The sequence below is a fragment of the Anas platyrhynchos genome, chromosome 9 (assembly GCF_047663525.1).
Source record: "Anas platyrhynchos isolate ZD024472 breed Pekin duck chromosome 9, IASCAAS_PekinDuck_T2T, whole genome shotgun sequence".
Classification (NCBI taxonomy): domain Eukaryota; kingdom Metazoa; phylum Chordata; class Aves; order Anseriformes; family Anatidae; genus Anas; species Anas platyrhynchos.
In genome coordinates, this window is record NC_092595.1 from 12,116,515 (window position 1) to 12,133,199 (window position 16,685).

At 46.3% G+C, this 16,685-nt stretch overlaps 1 protein-coding gene across 4 annotated transcripts in view; it reads right to left on the minus strand.

The window, feature by feature from the left end:
- FGF12 (fibroblast growth factor 12) overlaps positions 1 to 16,685 on the minus strand; it is a 230,317-nt gene that overhangs the window by 188,096 nt on the left and 25,536 nt on the right. Inside the window, exons 1-2 of one of the 4 annotated variants that reach the window (XM_027463964.3) lie at positions 16,419 to 16,509; positions 16,153 to 16,292 (exon numbers count right to left, since the gene is read on the minus strand). The exons of 1 other annotated variant lie outside the window; for it this stretch is intronic. In XM_027463964.3, coding sequence (XP_027319765.1) covers positions 16,153 to 16,165 — 13 coding nt within the window. In that variant the 5' untranslated portion in view covers positions 16,166 to 16,292; positions 16,419 to 16,509. Of the gene's footprint in view, positions 1 to 16,152; positions 16,371 to 16,418; positions 16,510 to 16,685 lie in introns of those variants that run through there. 2 more of the 4 variants (XM_027463966.3, XM_072042294.1) reach the window with 2 other exon arrangements.

Genomic DNA, 16,685 nt, shown 5'->3' on the forward strand with positions numbered 1-16,685 from the left:
AACCCAAGACTACCCAGATGTATCTTATTTTCAGAATGGCTTTCTCAAGAAGTATTAAGTTACTCTGCTTCATAATACTGCTTTCCCGATCCCCCAGCTTCTTCTCTTTTTACAAAGTAGATCGTTATATAGGTAGGCCAGAGATAAACACTAGATACTTACATATCTTTTCCTATTACAAACAGTGATGTAGCGATGTCACTTACACTGAAATACTTCTGCATGCTTCCATTTCTAGTAACTGCTTGGTACCCCAGCTCCTATAACATGAAAAACCCATCCACAAGAACACACACACACCTCTAAATCACCGCTCAGCTCACAACCACCTCTAGGAAAAATACACATTTGTGTGAGTTATGCAACTGTTCCTCTGGACTCCCTGGTTTTCCTGCCGGTAACTTTTTTTGAAGTTGGAATTCAAAGGCTGGCTTTGAAGGTTTGGTTATGCCTCAGAACACAACTCCCATCCCTCGCCACCCCAAACAAGGGCAGCGCCGTCCTCAGCACACCCCTCTTCTGTGTCAGTGGTACTCCTTCAGGCAGGCTGATGGCACGAGGCAGCCAACAGCCCTGCAGCAAGGCATTCAGCTCCTATTTATTAGGACCACAGTACCTATTTATTAGGACCACAGTATTCTCTGAGGACAAATAGGATGCTGGCAGGTGGAGGAAGGAAGCGTACACCTGCGAGACCCAGCTTTCTCTTAACACTGCAAAAAATCTTCATGTAAGATGAGAACTGATACCTCTAATATCTGTCTATACATACACTAGGATATTTACATACCTGGGTCAATAGTGAAAAGCATTTAATTTCCTCAAAGCTTCCTCAAACCCCAGGAGTAATAAGCACTGGAAGTGGGCATAAATACTGCGTCACTTACTGCTGCTCTAAGCTGACCTTCTCACTGTTTCTCTATGCCAAAGGAGGGCAACAACATAGTACTCAGAGAAATCATCTGCTTGTGAACCAGGTCCACAGATGCTTCCTCAAACCCCCAGGTTTCCTTCATTACCACCATTGAGAATTGTGTTTGTTTTTTTGTTGTTTTTTTTTTTTTTTTTTGTTTTTGTTTTTTTTTCCCCTGCATAATGGGGAAAAACTCTAAAAATCTGCATTTTCAACACTGAGACAGTCTCCCCAGGGTAACTGCAGTGAAGTGTCTGACACAGGGCCACTAAGAGCACTCTGCCATGTTGAACTGACCCGAAATATTTGAAAAAGGTCTTTAATAATTCCAGCCGCCTTCCCCTACTAGCACACTGCTTCAAGGAAAAAATGTGGCTCATGCCTCTGCTCTCTGAGGGAAAATCCCCGGAGAATTACAAATTCCACAAAGCAATGCAGTCTGCCTTTCATTAAGCATATGAATTTCCTCATGTAACACCTGAGAAGGTGTTTCATTGCAAGCTGTTAGAACTCATCCTTTCACTTTGGCGGGTGACCTTTAGCAGGCTGCTCCTGCTCGGTGCCTCATTTCCCTCTGTAACACCAGCAATGCTCAGGGCTTCTGGTTTGTGGCACTGATACCCAACCTAGTGCTGCACATTATGAAGTGCTGGAGTTTTTCATCTGCTGGACTGGCTTGATGGGAGGAAAGAGGGGAGCCCAGCTGCCAGACTCAGCTCCTGAAACCATACGTCATTATGAGAAAATACCGATGTAGATGAAAGTGAAGCATTTCGGTTCTTTTGGCAAAAAATAACTTTCATATTATCATACATCACCTGAACATGCTTTAGATGTTGAGCTCATTTTGAACAGACACATCAAAACAAAATAATTCAATGCTGTTGAACTGATTCTTTTATGTCCTATGAGTTTTCCACATTCTTTTTTTGTCTCGGCAAAAAAGATGCTGGAACACAAACTTCCCAGAAGATGGATATTCTGAAAGTCATTCAAGTCCAAACCAGGTTTGAAAGGCCTTGGCTTTAAGTAGTCTAATGTTTCTAACTGGCTGCTGGGTCCCTTGCTGTATACAAGATGAGCCTCGTTACTCCAAAAGCTTTCTATCACCACAAGTAGCTGACACTGATGTCTCCTGGCTGGGCATTGCAAAAGAACAACATGGAACAATTTCAGAGAAAGTGAAATGGCTGCATTATTTGAACAGGCAATATCAACTTTACAGCACTATGGGTGCATTTAAGTACCAGCGATGTAAATACAAATGTACAAATAAGGAAAGAAGTAGTGACAGGGACCAAATAAGCACTCACTGATACAGATGCTTATTGACTTGGGCTTCTTCAATGGTGGATGCAAGCTTTTCCACAAGTATCTCTGACTAGGGAGTGAAATGCCACCAGTCCCACGCTGTCACAACACCCTCCCACATGCACAGCTATCCAGAAGCCAGCAGCATATAGGCACCTTCACCCTGAGTTCAGCAGCAGCTGCTGAGAAAGGTTGGATCGAGGTCAGGTATTACAAAAGCATCTCCTGCTTCCAGACAAAGAAAAAAGACTGGGACTAGAGCCACTGAGTCCCCTTTTTGCCTGGGGGACACGCAGAACACATCTTTGAGAAGCAAGACTTGTCACGCTCTGGTTCAGCAGTAGCTCTCACTCCTTCTGCACAGGATGAAACCAAGACCCAAGTGGCGTGCCCCTGGCAGGGTCCGATGAGACACAGACTTGCTGATCTCTCTGGAGCAGTCCCAAATGCATCTGGCACCAACAAAACCAAGCAAGCTACTACCTGAGATCTCAAACTCTTCTAAATCCTGTCAAAGTTCCCAATCCCTTCCCATCATAAAAAAGGTGATCGGGACCAGACAGCTGAATCACGCATTCACACACATCCCTGGGCATTCACCTTGAGTGAAGATCCATAAGGAAAAGAATAGAAACAATTATATAAATAATGTTCTTTGACACTATTCCTCCATGTTGCCTTTTCTATTACTGCAAATATTTGTCTTTGAAGATCTTTTCCTGCATGAAGAGTGAGATTTACTGTGCATGGAAACTTTACAGATTATTACTTCAAGCTAACTACACTTTTAAACTTCATAAAACAAGGTTACTGTAATAATTCTATACAACATTTGTACATTTTAAAATTAAGCAGCAGATTATATGCAAGATTAATAACATTTTTGTAGCTCTATAAATATACTCTTGTATTTTAAAATATGAAGTGTATTACAGAAGCAAAATCTCTCTTATACTGAAGGATTTAGTTTCCATCAGAAAGTGTGTATGAAGCAGGCCTTATCAGAAGGGAAACCGGGATTATCTTTCAGACAGAATTCTGTTGTATCCTGCAAAATGATGCAAATGCAAGTGGAACAGTCTTGCAATTAGAGTTCATAGAAATATCACGCCATTCAGTGTAAGACATGAAGCGGGCAGTGATGCACGCTGGCATTAGATCACACACACAACTTCATTTACTGTTCAAGGTAATGTCCATCCAACCAGGTCTTGTGACAAATCAGCCATAGTTATGGAATCCCCAACTTCTGCCACCACAATGAATATAAGATTGTAAAGCAGATATTGAAGTCAACAGCACAGGAGGAGAAAGATGTTATGACGTGCCAGCTGATTAGCAATTGTAACAAAAACATGACAATTACTTGGACCACTACTTAGGTCTGTTCATCTTTATTTGCATAAGGATGTCTGTCTTTGGGTTACAGCCCACTGTTAAAGAAGCAGTTCTAGACCTGAGGTTTTTTTTCCCAGTGCCTTCTGCAACACCATCTTTACCAGGGACAAGATCAGGGCTTTGTCTGAGGCACAGGAGAGATGTTACCATGATCTGCCCACCTCGACAGTGCAGGCCTGACAACAACGCAGAGGAAGAAATGAGAACAAAACATATTACAACAATCACTCAAATGGATAACAGACCAGAGGTTTTCTGTCATCCTTGCCTGTCCTTCCAAGCAGGTCAGGGGGGCTCTGATCTTTCTACAATCTTTGACCACCATTTAGGATGCTGCAGCACAAGCGTGCATGTCCTGTATGACCCCAGGCCTGACACTAATCTCTTACCTTCTGTTATTAAACACCACTCCTCTATTTGTTGCTGAACTGCTGAAAAACAGACCCATATCCACAGAACAGAGAACTGCTACACTAACTGCTAGCCATCAGAGCAGCTGGTGTGGGATGCATCCCATAACCTCAGCTGTCTCAGGGCATCACTGAGCCATGAAGTCAGAACAAAAGGGAGGAGCTGACAGCACCAGCAGCCCAGGCAGAAGCATGTTCTAGTGGTGAAACACCTCCAAACCTTTAGGACAACCAGCAGAAAACAAGACCTCAGTCCCAGCTTCCAGCAGCCTGCTCATACTCCCAAACAGTTCCACTTGTGTACATCCACCCCCGCCACTTTCCTGCCTTCACCACATCAGGCAATTTGCTTTTGGACATCTCATCACTCTTTCTCAGGTGCAAGCATCAGCTGACCCCTGAATCTAACGAACTTCCACTCTCCTGAGGACCAGCCCAGTATGGACACAGCCATTCGTACTCCCAGACCATGCTGTTACCCCAGTGATCTCTGTACTATTCAGCAGCAAACCAGACAGGGTTTAAAAGTGATGTCAATGTAACATGAAAATTCAGAGGGAGGATTCAAGCCTGGAATCCTGCTGCTTCATACCTTCCACTCCCACACCAACCACAAGTCCCCTTTCCAAAGCCCCCTAGCTCTCTGGCCAACACCACCACATCAGGATCTGGATCCAACCACAGCCCAATGGCACCTCCCACCCAAGTGAGGTCTCAGATCAGCAGGGTAAAGTGCTAAAAACCACACTAGCTTCCTAATATAAAGTTCTGCATAGGTACTGAAGACATGCCCTAAAGCATGCCCAAACAGTACTGCCCAGGCACCAACATCCCATTTATTACAAACACAGACTGACACACCATGCATTCTGTCCCCACACACAAAAACTTCTGTAAAACCAGAGGTTTAGTGGCCTTTCTCCTCCTGCCATCAGGGGCTGAACCCAGGTGATTTACAAGCCGGTGTCCAGGACTTGGCACAGCTGGACAGAAGCCTGGCTCCCAATCTCCACACTTTTTTGCCAGCAGGGGCTGAGCTGAGAGCCAAGGGGTTTCTTTCCTGGAGGAGCAGCAACTGATTTATTGCCTTGTGCAGTTGCAACCAGTCCCTCCAGGAACAGAGCAGGCAGCCCAACGTGTCTTTCAGACAAATGAACAGTCCGACACCAGACCCATCCAGGTTTGTCTTACAGCAAGAACTGAGTTCACTGTCCACGCTTTGCTATTTCTGTATTGCTCTATCATCATCTGGGGGCATAATTAGAGACAATTCGATTGCGTTTTTCCTCTAGGAGATGCACAAGCTGCAATTCCTTAGACTCGTGACATTCAGCAGCCACTGGCTGATAGCCACCGTGGTCACTGGTTCTGGGACCCTGCATCACCACTACACACACACAGAGCTCATAGCTACTGGTGCCAACTGGGGCTATTCTGGGACATGGGGGCAAAAGGCATGTGGCTCGCAGATCAAGACAGTGATCTGTTTTGAGTGATACTTCTTCATAAAGCTACAAGATAATCCATCCAGGTAAGGCCAGAGCAGCCATCTTCATGGAGCTAACCAGTTTCACAGGGCCTCAATAAGCATTTGAGCCAGTAACTGCTGACAGAGTGCTGGCAGAACATTTGTAGCTGAGGTATGCATGGAAATACCTGATAGATATAGTCAATTATAATACTTAAAATCTCATAACCACTTCTTTTGAACTGTCCTGGGGAACTGTATGGGGAAAAAAAAAAATAAGTGAAACATTTATTTGTTCTGTTTGAAGTGGGCCTTGTCCTTTTCTTAATAAAGCAATTTCAAAACACATTCAAACTAAAGCATGGTATTTGGGACTGAAAGACACTTGAAAACGAAAATACAGGATTTCCTGCATGACCCTACTTTCTCAAACACCACTATTTACTTTTACAAAAGGTAGCTTAAATGGCTAGCTGGACGCAACTGTTTTTTCCAACAACTTAACACCTGTACTTCAATGGATAGAAGAGCTACAAGGCTGATTATGGAAATAACTGAAACTAGTTATAGTGCTTTACAATCCATATGTACCTCTACCTGGAAAGGCCTAAAAAGCAATGCACAAAACCCACAGTACCTGTATGAGATCAGCAAAAGTTATCATGGTACCTCCTTACTGAACAGCATACAGTGAAAGTGTCTGGCTGAAAACCAGTTGTTTTGTTCGTACCACCTCAGGCACTGGCACACACTGATAGGGTCCAAGGCAGGACCTGTCAGTAATAGCAGAGGGTTTTCTGCAGGCTGGAAAATCTGATATTTTGGGGGGCAGTTTCTTTCGACCTTCTGCAAGCCTACAGCCCACCACAACCACTTTCAGGTTCAGATGGAAAGCTGCACTAAGGACATGCTCTGTTTGCCCTGGATGACTAAACAACTGTGCAGCTTCTGGGTAATAACAATGACTTCAAGAAGAGCAGTAAAGCAGCTCAACACCAGCCTTGTATTTGAGGTTACTGGAGTATAAACCCAATGTCCAGGTGAGCATAAACTTGTTTCAGTGGTAGTGATGCCAGCTTTAATAGTGCTGGGATTTGGCAAGACTCTTCCAGATTATTCCTGAAAACCTCTAAATAAAAAGAGGAACCCTGTATGGTTGTATACATGTATGTATAGAAGTATAGCTGTAACAGACCATCACCCTAAAAATTGCCACCATTTGACTTGCACAGCTCAAAGCATTACTTGCACTAGAAGACCCTTGGGCATGCAAAGCTCAGCTTCAGCCCCAGTTCCCTGCTCTCCATTTCACAGGCAGCACAACACGAGACTAAATTCTGCTCTTCATTCTGCTGTCACCGTCCTCAGAGTGTGCACAGAAGGGGCAACTTTATCAAAATCAGTATTTTCTTACTATAAATAACAATTAGGTTTTTAAACAGTCTGTTCTGTCCTTGTATACTTCCCACGGCTGCATTCTTGCATTGCTGCAGTATGTCAGGCCTGTCCTCACTATTTCTGGGAACTTTTTAATCAAAGGGGGTGGAAAGTTTAATCTTAGCTGTTTTTGTTACAAGTCTTGCTATTACTGGATGCTGCATTATATTTTATTTTTGGGAAAACACACCATAAATACAGTTTAGGTAGGAAAGCCTCAAACTCATGTTACTGAGAGATGAATCATGTAAATGAAATTGGCAGGTAAATCTGGATACCTGGTGCTATGTTCAGAAGCATGGGAGAGAGGTGTCTCAGCACATAGCCACTTGATATAAGCGTACTTCATAGTCATTTCTAAGATGGGGTGAATACTCAGACTTTTGAAGACAGCACATAGTGATTTTAATAGCAGTTGCTAACGAAATCCTCAAAGCAATACGATTTCAACCAATAAGGCAAACTATTTGCCCTCAAAGCAGCAGGAAGAAAATCAGAAGTAAATCAGCTGCTTTGTATTTTAACATTCCCTTGAAACATTATGAAAAAGAGTTTCCTCCAAACCTACTTAATTAGTTAATAATTAAGGGCTCAAGTCATTTAACTATGTCTTCCAGCCCATAATCATGCAATTAGCTCCATTGTCTTCTCAGTTAGGTAAGGCAGCAGAGACCTGGCCTTTGCCTACTGACCAAATTGCTCATTCACTTCTCCAAGTGCAAGCTCCGGGTAGCTCCACATGGGCTTTATTTAAAAGCTTGACTGGAAAAGACTCAGGACAGTAATTTTTAAAACTTCTCCACTGATTTCTCCCTCACTTCTCATACGGCAACAAAATGGCTACGATTTACAGTATGCAATTTCTCCACCGGGAGACACTGATGGGAAGAAAAAGTTTAAAAATTAACAGCTGACTTTGTCAGTGCAATTATTTGGGAATGTATAGCATTGGTTAATAGACAATGTCAGAACACCAGGCTCACTGGTTGATAATAAAAGGAAATACGAATTGAAGGCCAGAAGATATCTGAAAAGCTCAGCTTCAGCCTTCAAAAGAGATCAAATATGCTCAAAGTGCTACAGAAAGCAGGTCTTGCTGAGGAAGCTTATTCTGCTGTCAACCCAGTTACGCTGCATGGCTTGTTAGTATCAAATTAGGAAATCAAGTTTTCTTTTACATAACTTTTACATAAGTATTTCCCCCCCCCCCTCCATACACCAGAAGGTGCTGGATTCTGCCCTTTTTTGGTGGTTTTCTTGATATGTTTGCTACTTTTCTCTAGTTTACGGTGTATTGGAACCACTAAAGTTTAGGAAACTGAACACGAGACTACTCTAAAGCAGCAACAAAGTGCACACTTCTGCATTATAGCAAGGGTTCTCAACAATAAGTTCATACCACACGCCTTTTTCTAGGCAAAGTTTCAGAAAACCAAACTGAGCCTCAAAGATTACCTGAGATGAAACTGAGTAATTCTGGCCATTTGCAATATTTGATGTTTTGTGTTTGTTTCTTGGCATTCGAAAGCCACAGCTGTGACATGTTCCTAACTGAAGGTCAGGTAAGTTTCACACCCGCTGAAGCTCTCTCCCAAAATACACATTCGGGACTGCCCATCAGTTAAGAAGGAAGTTCTGAGGGCTGTCCTTCAAGGCAGAAGATTATTCCCCTGCTGAATTTCATGTAAGATTTGACATACCCACCTGTAATTTTCCCCCCCACTGTATAGATCACAGCCAAGTTGCAGCTGCAATGCCTGGAGCCAGATCTTCAATGTCCAGGCAGTGATAAACACTCGGCTATGAAACGAGGATATGGATAAGTAGCTGAGTGGATGATGAATTCAGAACCAGAGTTGGGGTTCAAACTCCTCAGTAGGATCATGTCAGAAATCAGCATCAGCTGGAAGAGACCTCAAGGAGGTCTCTAGTTTAAGGTATGCCTGAGGAAGGATTATCATGAGTCTTGAGCACACCCATCCTACCAATAACCCTCGGCTTGCTGAACTTGGAGAAAAAGAAAATCAGCAATGGTACTTCACACTGGAGCATGCATGGCGTAAGAAACTTAATAACCAGAAATGCTTCATTCTTCCTGATGAAGCCTTCTTGCTTGTCAGCCTCTTTACAGATACTGTTAAATTCATTGAAAGTGTTTTTACATTAATAATATATTCTTAGTGACTGAGAAGCAAGGACTTTCCCTCATTATGCCAATAAAACATTCAGCACTTCTGACTTTTCTTCATAAATCCCCCAAGCAGCCGTTCTCAGCGAACTAACCTTACCTATTCAAGACTGATGGCAAATAAAGTCCATCTGTATCAGGTTTCAACAAATGGATGAAAAAACTGCACAGCTTAAGAGAAACAGTTATCCAAGTTAGAAATACTATTCCATACTTTGCTGATTTGTTTTGCACATGCTATTAAAAATAATGAACAAAATGCCTTACTTCTGGAAGTACACATCCTGATACATACACAAGACACTGCAGTATTGCTCCCAGGCCTCCACGCTACTGAGCAAACAGCCATCATCTCAAGCCACAAGATCTCTTCTGAAACATGACGACACTGTAAAGAGTTTAATTTAATCTCAAGAAAAAGCTGGAGCTTTCAGTGTGTATCCCGCATAAATATCAAATCATAAGGTTCATCCAAACCTGGTACCCAGGAGCAGAAACTCAATGAATTAGCTCAATGATTTCTACTCTTATTGAGTACAAAGAACACTTCGAAAAAGGAGGAATATAGGAGCTAATAAAAAAAATGAAACATCTGTGTATCACTGACAGAAAAATAGTAAATGCTTTCTTTAGTCATCTTAGCATAACAGCATTATTAAAATCTTTATACTTTGAGTAAAAGCATTAATTATTACACCCATCAGGAATATTTTTCATTGTCAGTTTGCCTTTTACCATGCTAATAAACACCAAACTTTGCATGTAAAAATTAATCATGTTATCTCATTTACAGGTCAAAAGACACAGACTAAAATAGTTTCTGCAATTCTCCTAAGTAACTAGATTTTGCATATCAAGTTTTATGGCATATTAGAAATGAATGCAATTCAAACAGGATTTGAACAGCTGAGTAGATAGAGAGGGAAAGATAAGAGCAGATAAGAAAAATCTTGCAGTAAGCTAAGCCTTTTGAAAAAAAGGCTTTTAAAAAGTTCCTTTTTTTTTTTTTATTTATTTCAGGACTCTAAATGAACTAAGAATGAAACAGTTGCATGCAGGTCAGTACTCAAAGTATCCACAGATTAGGCTTCCAGCCACTGCACGTATAAATGGTATCAGAACAACTTCACGCATTAAAAAAATAAAAATTAAAGTACTCCAGCATTTCATTCAAGCTAAATGCAACTTCCACAGCTCCCACGTAACTCAGGGAAGTGGGGTGGAGGAATCTGTCTGCTTCTTAGGTATTTTAATAATAGCCAGATGACTAAGTCCTCCTCCCAATTTTATAATATTTAAGCCTATTTCTAGGGTCCTCTTTCCACTTTGTTTTGGTAACACGGCAGGCTGCAGATATGAAGGAACAGGAGCACAGCCACTTCTTCCTCCTCACTATCAGGTGCATTGGAGCACAGCTGCTTTCTGGGGTACCATCCCCACTGCCCCCAGCATCAGCTGGGCTCCAGCCATCCTCTCATCCAGAAGCTGCCCAGGCCTTCCCAAAGGGTTTCAGCAGCTCCCTGCGGATGGTTAATAAAGGCAGTACAGACCCAGTTATCAGCTCTTCTAGGTGGCAGCACATAGGCAAGGTTTGCTCACTAGAACATTTGCCAGTCCCACAGAGCAACCCGAGCTCTTGCCATCACGGAGCTCCCCCAGGACATGGCCATATTTGCATTGCATTTAATGTGATTTCTAATGTCTGTGAAAGGAACAGACATTTATTTCACTTGCTCTCTAAAATGTATTAGAGAACAGCATGCATACAGTCGTGGCTTAGCGCCTTACGCTCCTCCAGCATCTTCCAGCAGGTACAGAGTGAGGCAGAGGAACAAAACTGTCACAACACCCTGCTCCAGCTGAGGTGGAAACCCAGCCTCAGAGACACGAGTACCTCACTCTACAAATGTGGGTGTTAAGGTCAGGCAACCACAGTGCTCCCCTGCTACACACAAAGCTGGTTCCCCCTGTGCAAAAGCACAGCCTGGGACAGGGGGGTGGACATACATCAGGCCATTTATCCCCATCCCTTAACACGCTTCCCCATGTCAAACTTCAAGCAGGTGGTTTGAGAAGCGTTGGCAACAGTAACACATCCTGCACCACACAGCACATCACCGTGAAAGGCAGAGCGTGTACACAGCGCCTTTCCTAATGGAAAGGGAGCCACATGGGGAAGCTTCTGACCAGCCTGATGGAGGTTCAGGTGTTCCCTAGGAAAGGAACAGTTTCATAACAAAAGCAACTGCACCACTGCTTGGTTTCCGTCACACAGAATAAACCAAATCAACGGTTAGGACCCCGGTCTCCACCAAAGCCACCCACCTTACAACCTATTTACAAATATTTGTGTTGAAGTACGTGCTGCAGGCCCACGATAACCAGGACACCTCCAGATGATGTAGTACATTTTCCATGATAAAGTACATTTGACGTCAGCACCCCGAACAGCTCCAGGCCGCAAGCTACTGCTGGGCTCACCAAGATCTTTTCTTTGATCACCAAAAGAAAGCCACGAAGGTGGGAAGAGCACACAGCAATCTCCAGAACCGCCTGTTCTCACTCACTGCCCTCTCTCCCCTTGTCCACAAAGCCTGTCTGCAATCCTGACACTCACCAGCTCTGTTAAGTTTTGATCACAAATTCTTCAAGGTGACAACGCCGTCCTTTTGGGGCACAGGACGCAGATAGCTGCGCAGAGAAAGCTGGCCCATGATGCTGGCTAAGGAGGCTTCAGGGGGTGTAGATCGATCAAACCACCCTGCCCATTCACGTATCTGCAGAAGAGCAGGACGCAGAGACCTCAGCTCTTTGCCAGTCCCAGGAAGGGCAATTCCATGCCCTTGGGTAAACCAGACCTTACTAGTGTTTTACAAACCTCATTTAAAAAACTAAACGTTACATATCTGTGAACAGCAACATTGTGGCTTCCCTGCAAAAGCAAAAAGCCTTTTCTTAGTCTTTGAAGCTAGAAAGAAAACATGACTTAGACAGCACCTGCCTGGGACAGTCACTCTGCAGAGATGTCCTCTGCAGAAACCTCAAAGCCCTGCTGCTCTGGGACTCTCTAGCAGAAGAGAGCTAAAGCCAGATCCTGTCTCCTACCACCCAACCTTCTGGGCAGGAGGCTGCTCTTCCTGAGGGAAAGAAGACCTATTGCACCAGGGATACATCTCCAACCCGACACCACAACCAACAGGGCAGGACCACAGCTCAGAAAACCGACAGGAGCACACTCAGATGCCAGGGGGGCAGTCAGTCTTTGCTGTCCCAGCAGACCAGCCACACAGCTGACAAGGAGTCTTTCTACACTTCCCAGCCATCAGCGCGCATCCAGTTCTGCCAGCAGCCTGCCCTGCACAACTCCTCTCCACAGGAGAGCACCAAAAGCTGGCTGGGCCCTGGCAGGAGGAGGGCAGCGTGCCCCTGCTCCCCGTGCAGCACACACGAGTCCCCATCCCCACCTCAGACAATGTCCAAGGGTTGACTTCTCTCCCTCGCTGCAATAAAGGGATTTCCTTATATCTTCAACACTATAGAAAAGGGTAGAGGAGCTTCGGATAAAGGAGCTTTGGATGAAGGGAGCGCTCCCTGCAGCAAGGCTCCTGCAGTCCCTCCCCGCTCCGTCCCAAAGCCCAGGGCTGTGCAGCTCAACTCTTGTTTGGCTGATTTCTTCCCCAGCGTCCGAGTCCGAACAGCTCTGTGTGACATTCCCCTCCCTGCTACGCATCTTTCTGACTGACTGAAGAACCTGGCAAGGGACCAAGTATTCTTTAACCTCCACATTAACTATTGTTAGCTTTGGCAAAGCCCAGCTCCCGGGATGCCGCGAGCGGTATCGCTTACTGCTGCAGCCCGCAGGAACTGCTGTAGCGGCGAGATTCAGGGAACAGGGATCAGGTAGCAGATGCACAAACACAGCGCTCACCCACAGCGTCCTCCCTCCCCCATCACCTACGGAGCTTTGGGAGCAGCTACAACTCCTTTAAGCTCCTCTCTGCTGGACAAGGTTCGGGGACTCAGTGAACAGGACTGAGCACGGTAATAGAAGCTCTAAGTTAGACGAGGCCAAGCGTTACTTCCAGGCCACTCGGATGTGTTGGTAGCATTGCGGATTCATAGAGGGCAACAATTATTTATCTTTCTGGACTCTGGGGGAAGTCAAAACGTTTGTCCCTGGGTTTGACTGTTAGACAGAGGCACAGGCTGCTCCAACACCTCCCTCTACAGCCCACGCCAGGACCCCCTTGCTTGCGCTCTTACTGCAACAGCCCAAGAGACTGCAAAGTCCTTAGTCCTGTCCCCACTGCACAAACCCCAGGGTGCATCCATCTCCCCTTATTCCCAACCACTACAATCAGCTCCAGCAGCTCTGAGCAGCTCCAGAGATGAGCCTTCAGCCCCCTTTTTACTGAGGCTTTTTTTTTTTTTGGCAAAGCTTTGGCACCGGCCACATCCAGGCAGCCAAGTTGTCCTGGGATTGCAAATCCCAGGCAGGAACATCCACAAAAATCACTCGACACAGCTGAATTCAGGGCCCAGAAGGGAGGTGTTGGTTTTAACAGACTTCCTATTGCTTAATGTAGCACATGCTCTTTGCCAGTACCTGCACAAAGCTGAATTTGGATGTTTTAAGACTTGCAGTGGGGAGGGCTGATGGGGTAGGAGAGGACCACAGGAGAAAACATTCAAAAGCACGGGATGACTTGGGAGAAAGGCCATATCGGAGAGTACACAAGCAGCAGTGTCCTAACAAGGCTTGCAATGCAGAGGCTTGCCTAATAATGTACATAAAATGTAAACAAGTCCCTAGTAAGGCAATGCAGTTGCAGGTCCACCCAGGGTCAGTCACAAAAGCTCAGGATGTGAAGGGGCTGGGCTGGCTTGTACCTTCCCTCCAGGGAGGCGGCCTGCATTGAGCCTCACTACGCAAGAACAAAACTTCAGCCCGTTAGATCTGCGCACCACAGGCCTTCCCGTGCTGCTCTGCCATGAAGGGAGTTTCAAGAATTACTTCGGTGTCAGTACAACTGGACCCCTATCACGACCAGGCTATCTGCCTTCTCATTTTTCCATTGAGATGCCAAAGTTGCTGGCATACTTCCTTTAAAGCCGTCTCTGCTTTGGACCTGTCCCATTCTGGTGGCATGATTTCTGCCAGGGTTGCTCTGAAGAGCCCTTTTCTTTGCTAGATAAATCAAACCCACAGAGGATGTTGCCCACTTCTACCCCAACACAGAAAACCTCTAGTAAGTGCAAACTGCTGAGATGTTTTAAAAACCGTAACATGATGACTCTTGGCATTGTCTCCCACCAGCAGCCCTTCCACCAAAGCCAAAAGCCCAGGAGCAGAGCACCATGGAGCCTGTTTTGGAACCAATCAACACCAGTACCAGCAGCCTGAAAGGCTGCCTTGCCCAGCTGCTTGTTCCCAACTCAGGCAACAACTGCATTGTAACAGATCTGTTTGCACAAGATGGGAATCTGGTGGCTCTCTACGAGGTGCTGCTTTCGCCACCAGCTAGCTGGATCCTTTTCCTTGGATTTCATTGCAGACATTACCTTTCTGTCCCCTGCACAACTCCTCTGGTTGTGTGAGCTCTATCAGAAGTTCCAGAGAGCTTTTTGCCTGCGTGTGCATGCATGACGGGGCACATAACGTGCTATTTTGAAGTCACAGTCAACTCGCTTCGCATCAAGGCATGTACCAGCAGGACATGCAAAAAGCTAAAGGTGTCCCATCTCAGGTTAACTGTGAAAACAGTGTCAGCAGCCAAAAAAGAAACCAAGACTAGGCTGCTATGAGCTTTTGATCTAAATCATGTCTTTGCTGGCTCATTTAAAATAAAAAAAACTTACCTGTCCTTAAGCCCTACTAATTCCATTGATTACTGCCCACAAGAAACTGTACTTTGTAGGACATGCTGCCTCCATATGATTGAAATAGCTTTCCTTAATCAGCATATAATCAGATATTCCCACACAGGAGAACTATAGCCCTGATTGACAAGATAGTTACAAAAATAAACCTGAGGTTTAAATATAGCTTGCTCAGCTCCCTGGAAGGTATGTACTATTGTGTTATACAAGTCTACCATCATTTTCCTTGAATTAATACAGCCCATATTCCCCCGCTGCCTTGATATCTATCAATTAAGCAGCTACCGGAGTTGAGTTATAGAGGAGGGCTGGCAGCTAGGGTTAGGTGGGAATGGCAGCTGGCCTTGTCACTGCGTGGACTGACTTACCATTAATATTTCATCGGCAATTAACATTTACAGATTTTGAGTTCACGTACCAGTTGAACATGTGATGTCTGATGCAATTGTAGAGGTAGGTAGGTAAATAAACGTGCAGGACTACATAGCTACGTGCAGAAAATATACATCCTTTCGTGTGGGGCATATACGCCTGGGTTGGATCCATGTCTCTGCACGCAAACACGAAGCTCAGCAGGCGATATTTAACGATTCCCTCTTCCTAAGGTGGACAGTTCAATAGCACAGGACTCGGTGCATTTCTTCTGATCTATCAGGATGTTCTGATGTGTTAAATATGCAGCGTAATGAGGGCAGAGCTCTATAGCCCCACTCTTCCCATCTCCGAAAAAAAAAAAAAAAGCAAAAACCTGGGGTATTTTTGAAAACCATCCTAATTACGAAACGCTCTTCATCTCTTAAAAACATCCCCGCCGCTGCCCGAGCACGAAACACGGGACAGACCTCCTGTTTATTATGCAAATCCCCGGCATTAAGAAAACAAATCGCCAACTACCAGCTGGCTCGCCCTCCGCGCAAAGAAACCGAGAGCAAAAGGCGCCCTTCGCCGTGCCGCCCCACCTCGGCAGGCACCGACACCCCTCGGGGGGGGACACGGCGCCTTCCCCGGGCCCCCTTGCCCAGCGCTGCTGCAGTGGCACGGCTCGGCACGGCTCCCGGCAGCTCCCAGCCCCGCTCCGCGCCCGGAGCCCGGCCCCTGCGGTGCTTCTCCTCTCCCCACCGCCCTCCCCTCCCTCCCCAGCACCCACCTTTGCCTTCCATCTCGGAGCCCTGCTGCGAAGCGTCCCGGGGATGGGGGGGCAGTCTCCGGTGGCCGCTCTCCCTTCCTCACCCCGCAGCCCGGAGCCTGCTCCGCGGTGGGGACGACGGCGCCGTCACAGCCTGGGAGCTGCAAGCAAGCAAGCAGCGGGAGGAGGAGGAGGAGGAGGAGGTGGAGGGGAGGGAGAAGGATGATGATGATGAGGAGGAGGAGGAGGAAGGCCGGGAGGCCGGGCTGCGGGGCGCTGCGCGTTACCTGGGCGCCGGGCGGGCGCTGTCCGTGGCGGAGCGGTGCTGGCGCTGCCGCTGCGGGGGCGAGAGGCTCCGCCGCCCGCCGCGCTGCCGGGGGCCGCCCGCATGCGCGCCCCGCCCGCCGCCCGCCTCCGCCGCCCGCACCGCGGCAGCGCCCGGAGGGGTGGGGGGGGACCGGGGAGAGCCCCCCGCCGCCGGGGGATGCGGAGAAGGGGGCGCCTACAATTCCCGGCCGGCCCCTTCCCCGCACAGAAGCAGAAGCCGCGAGCAC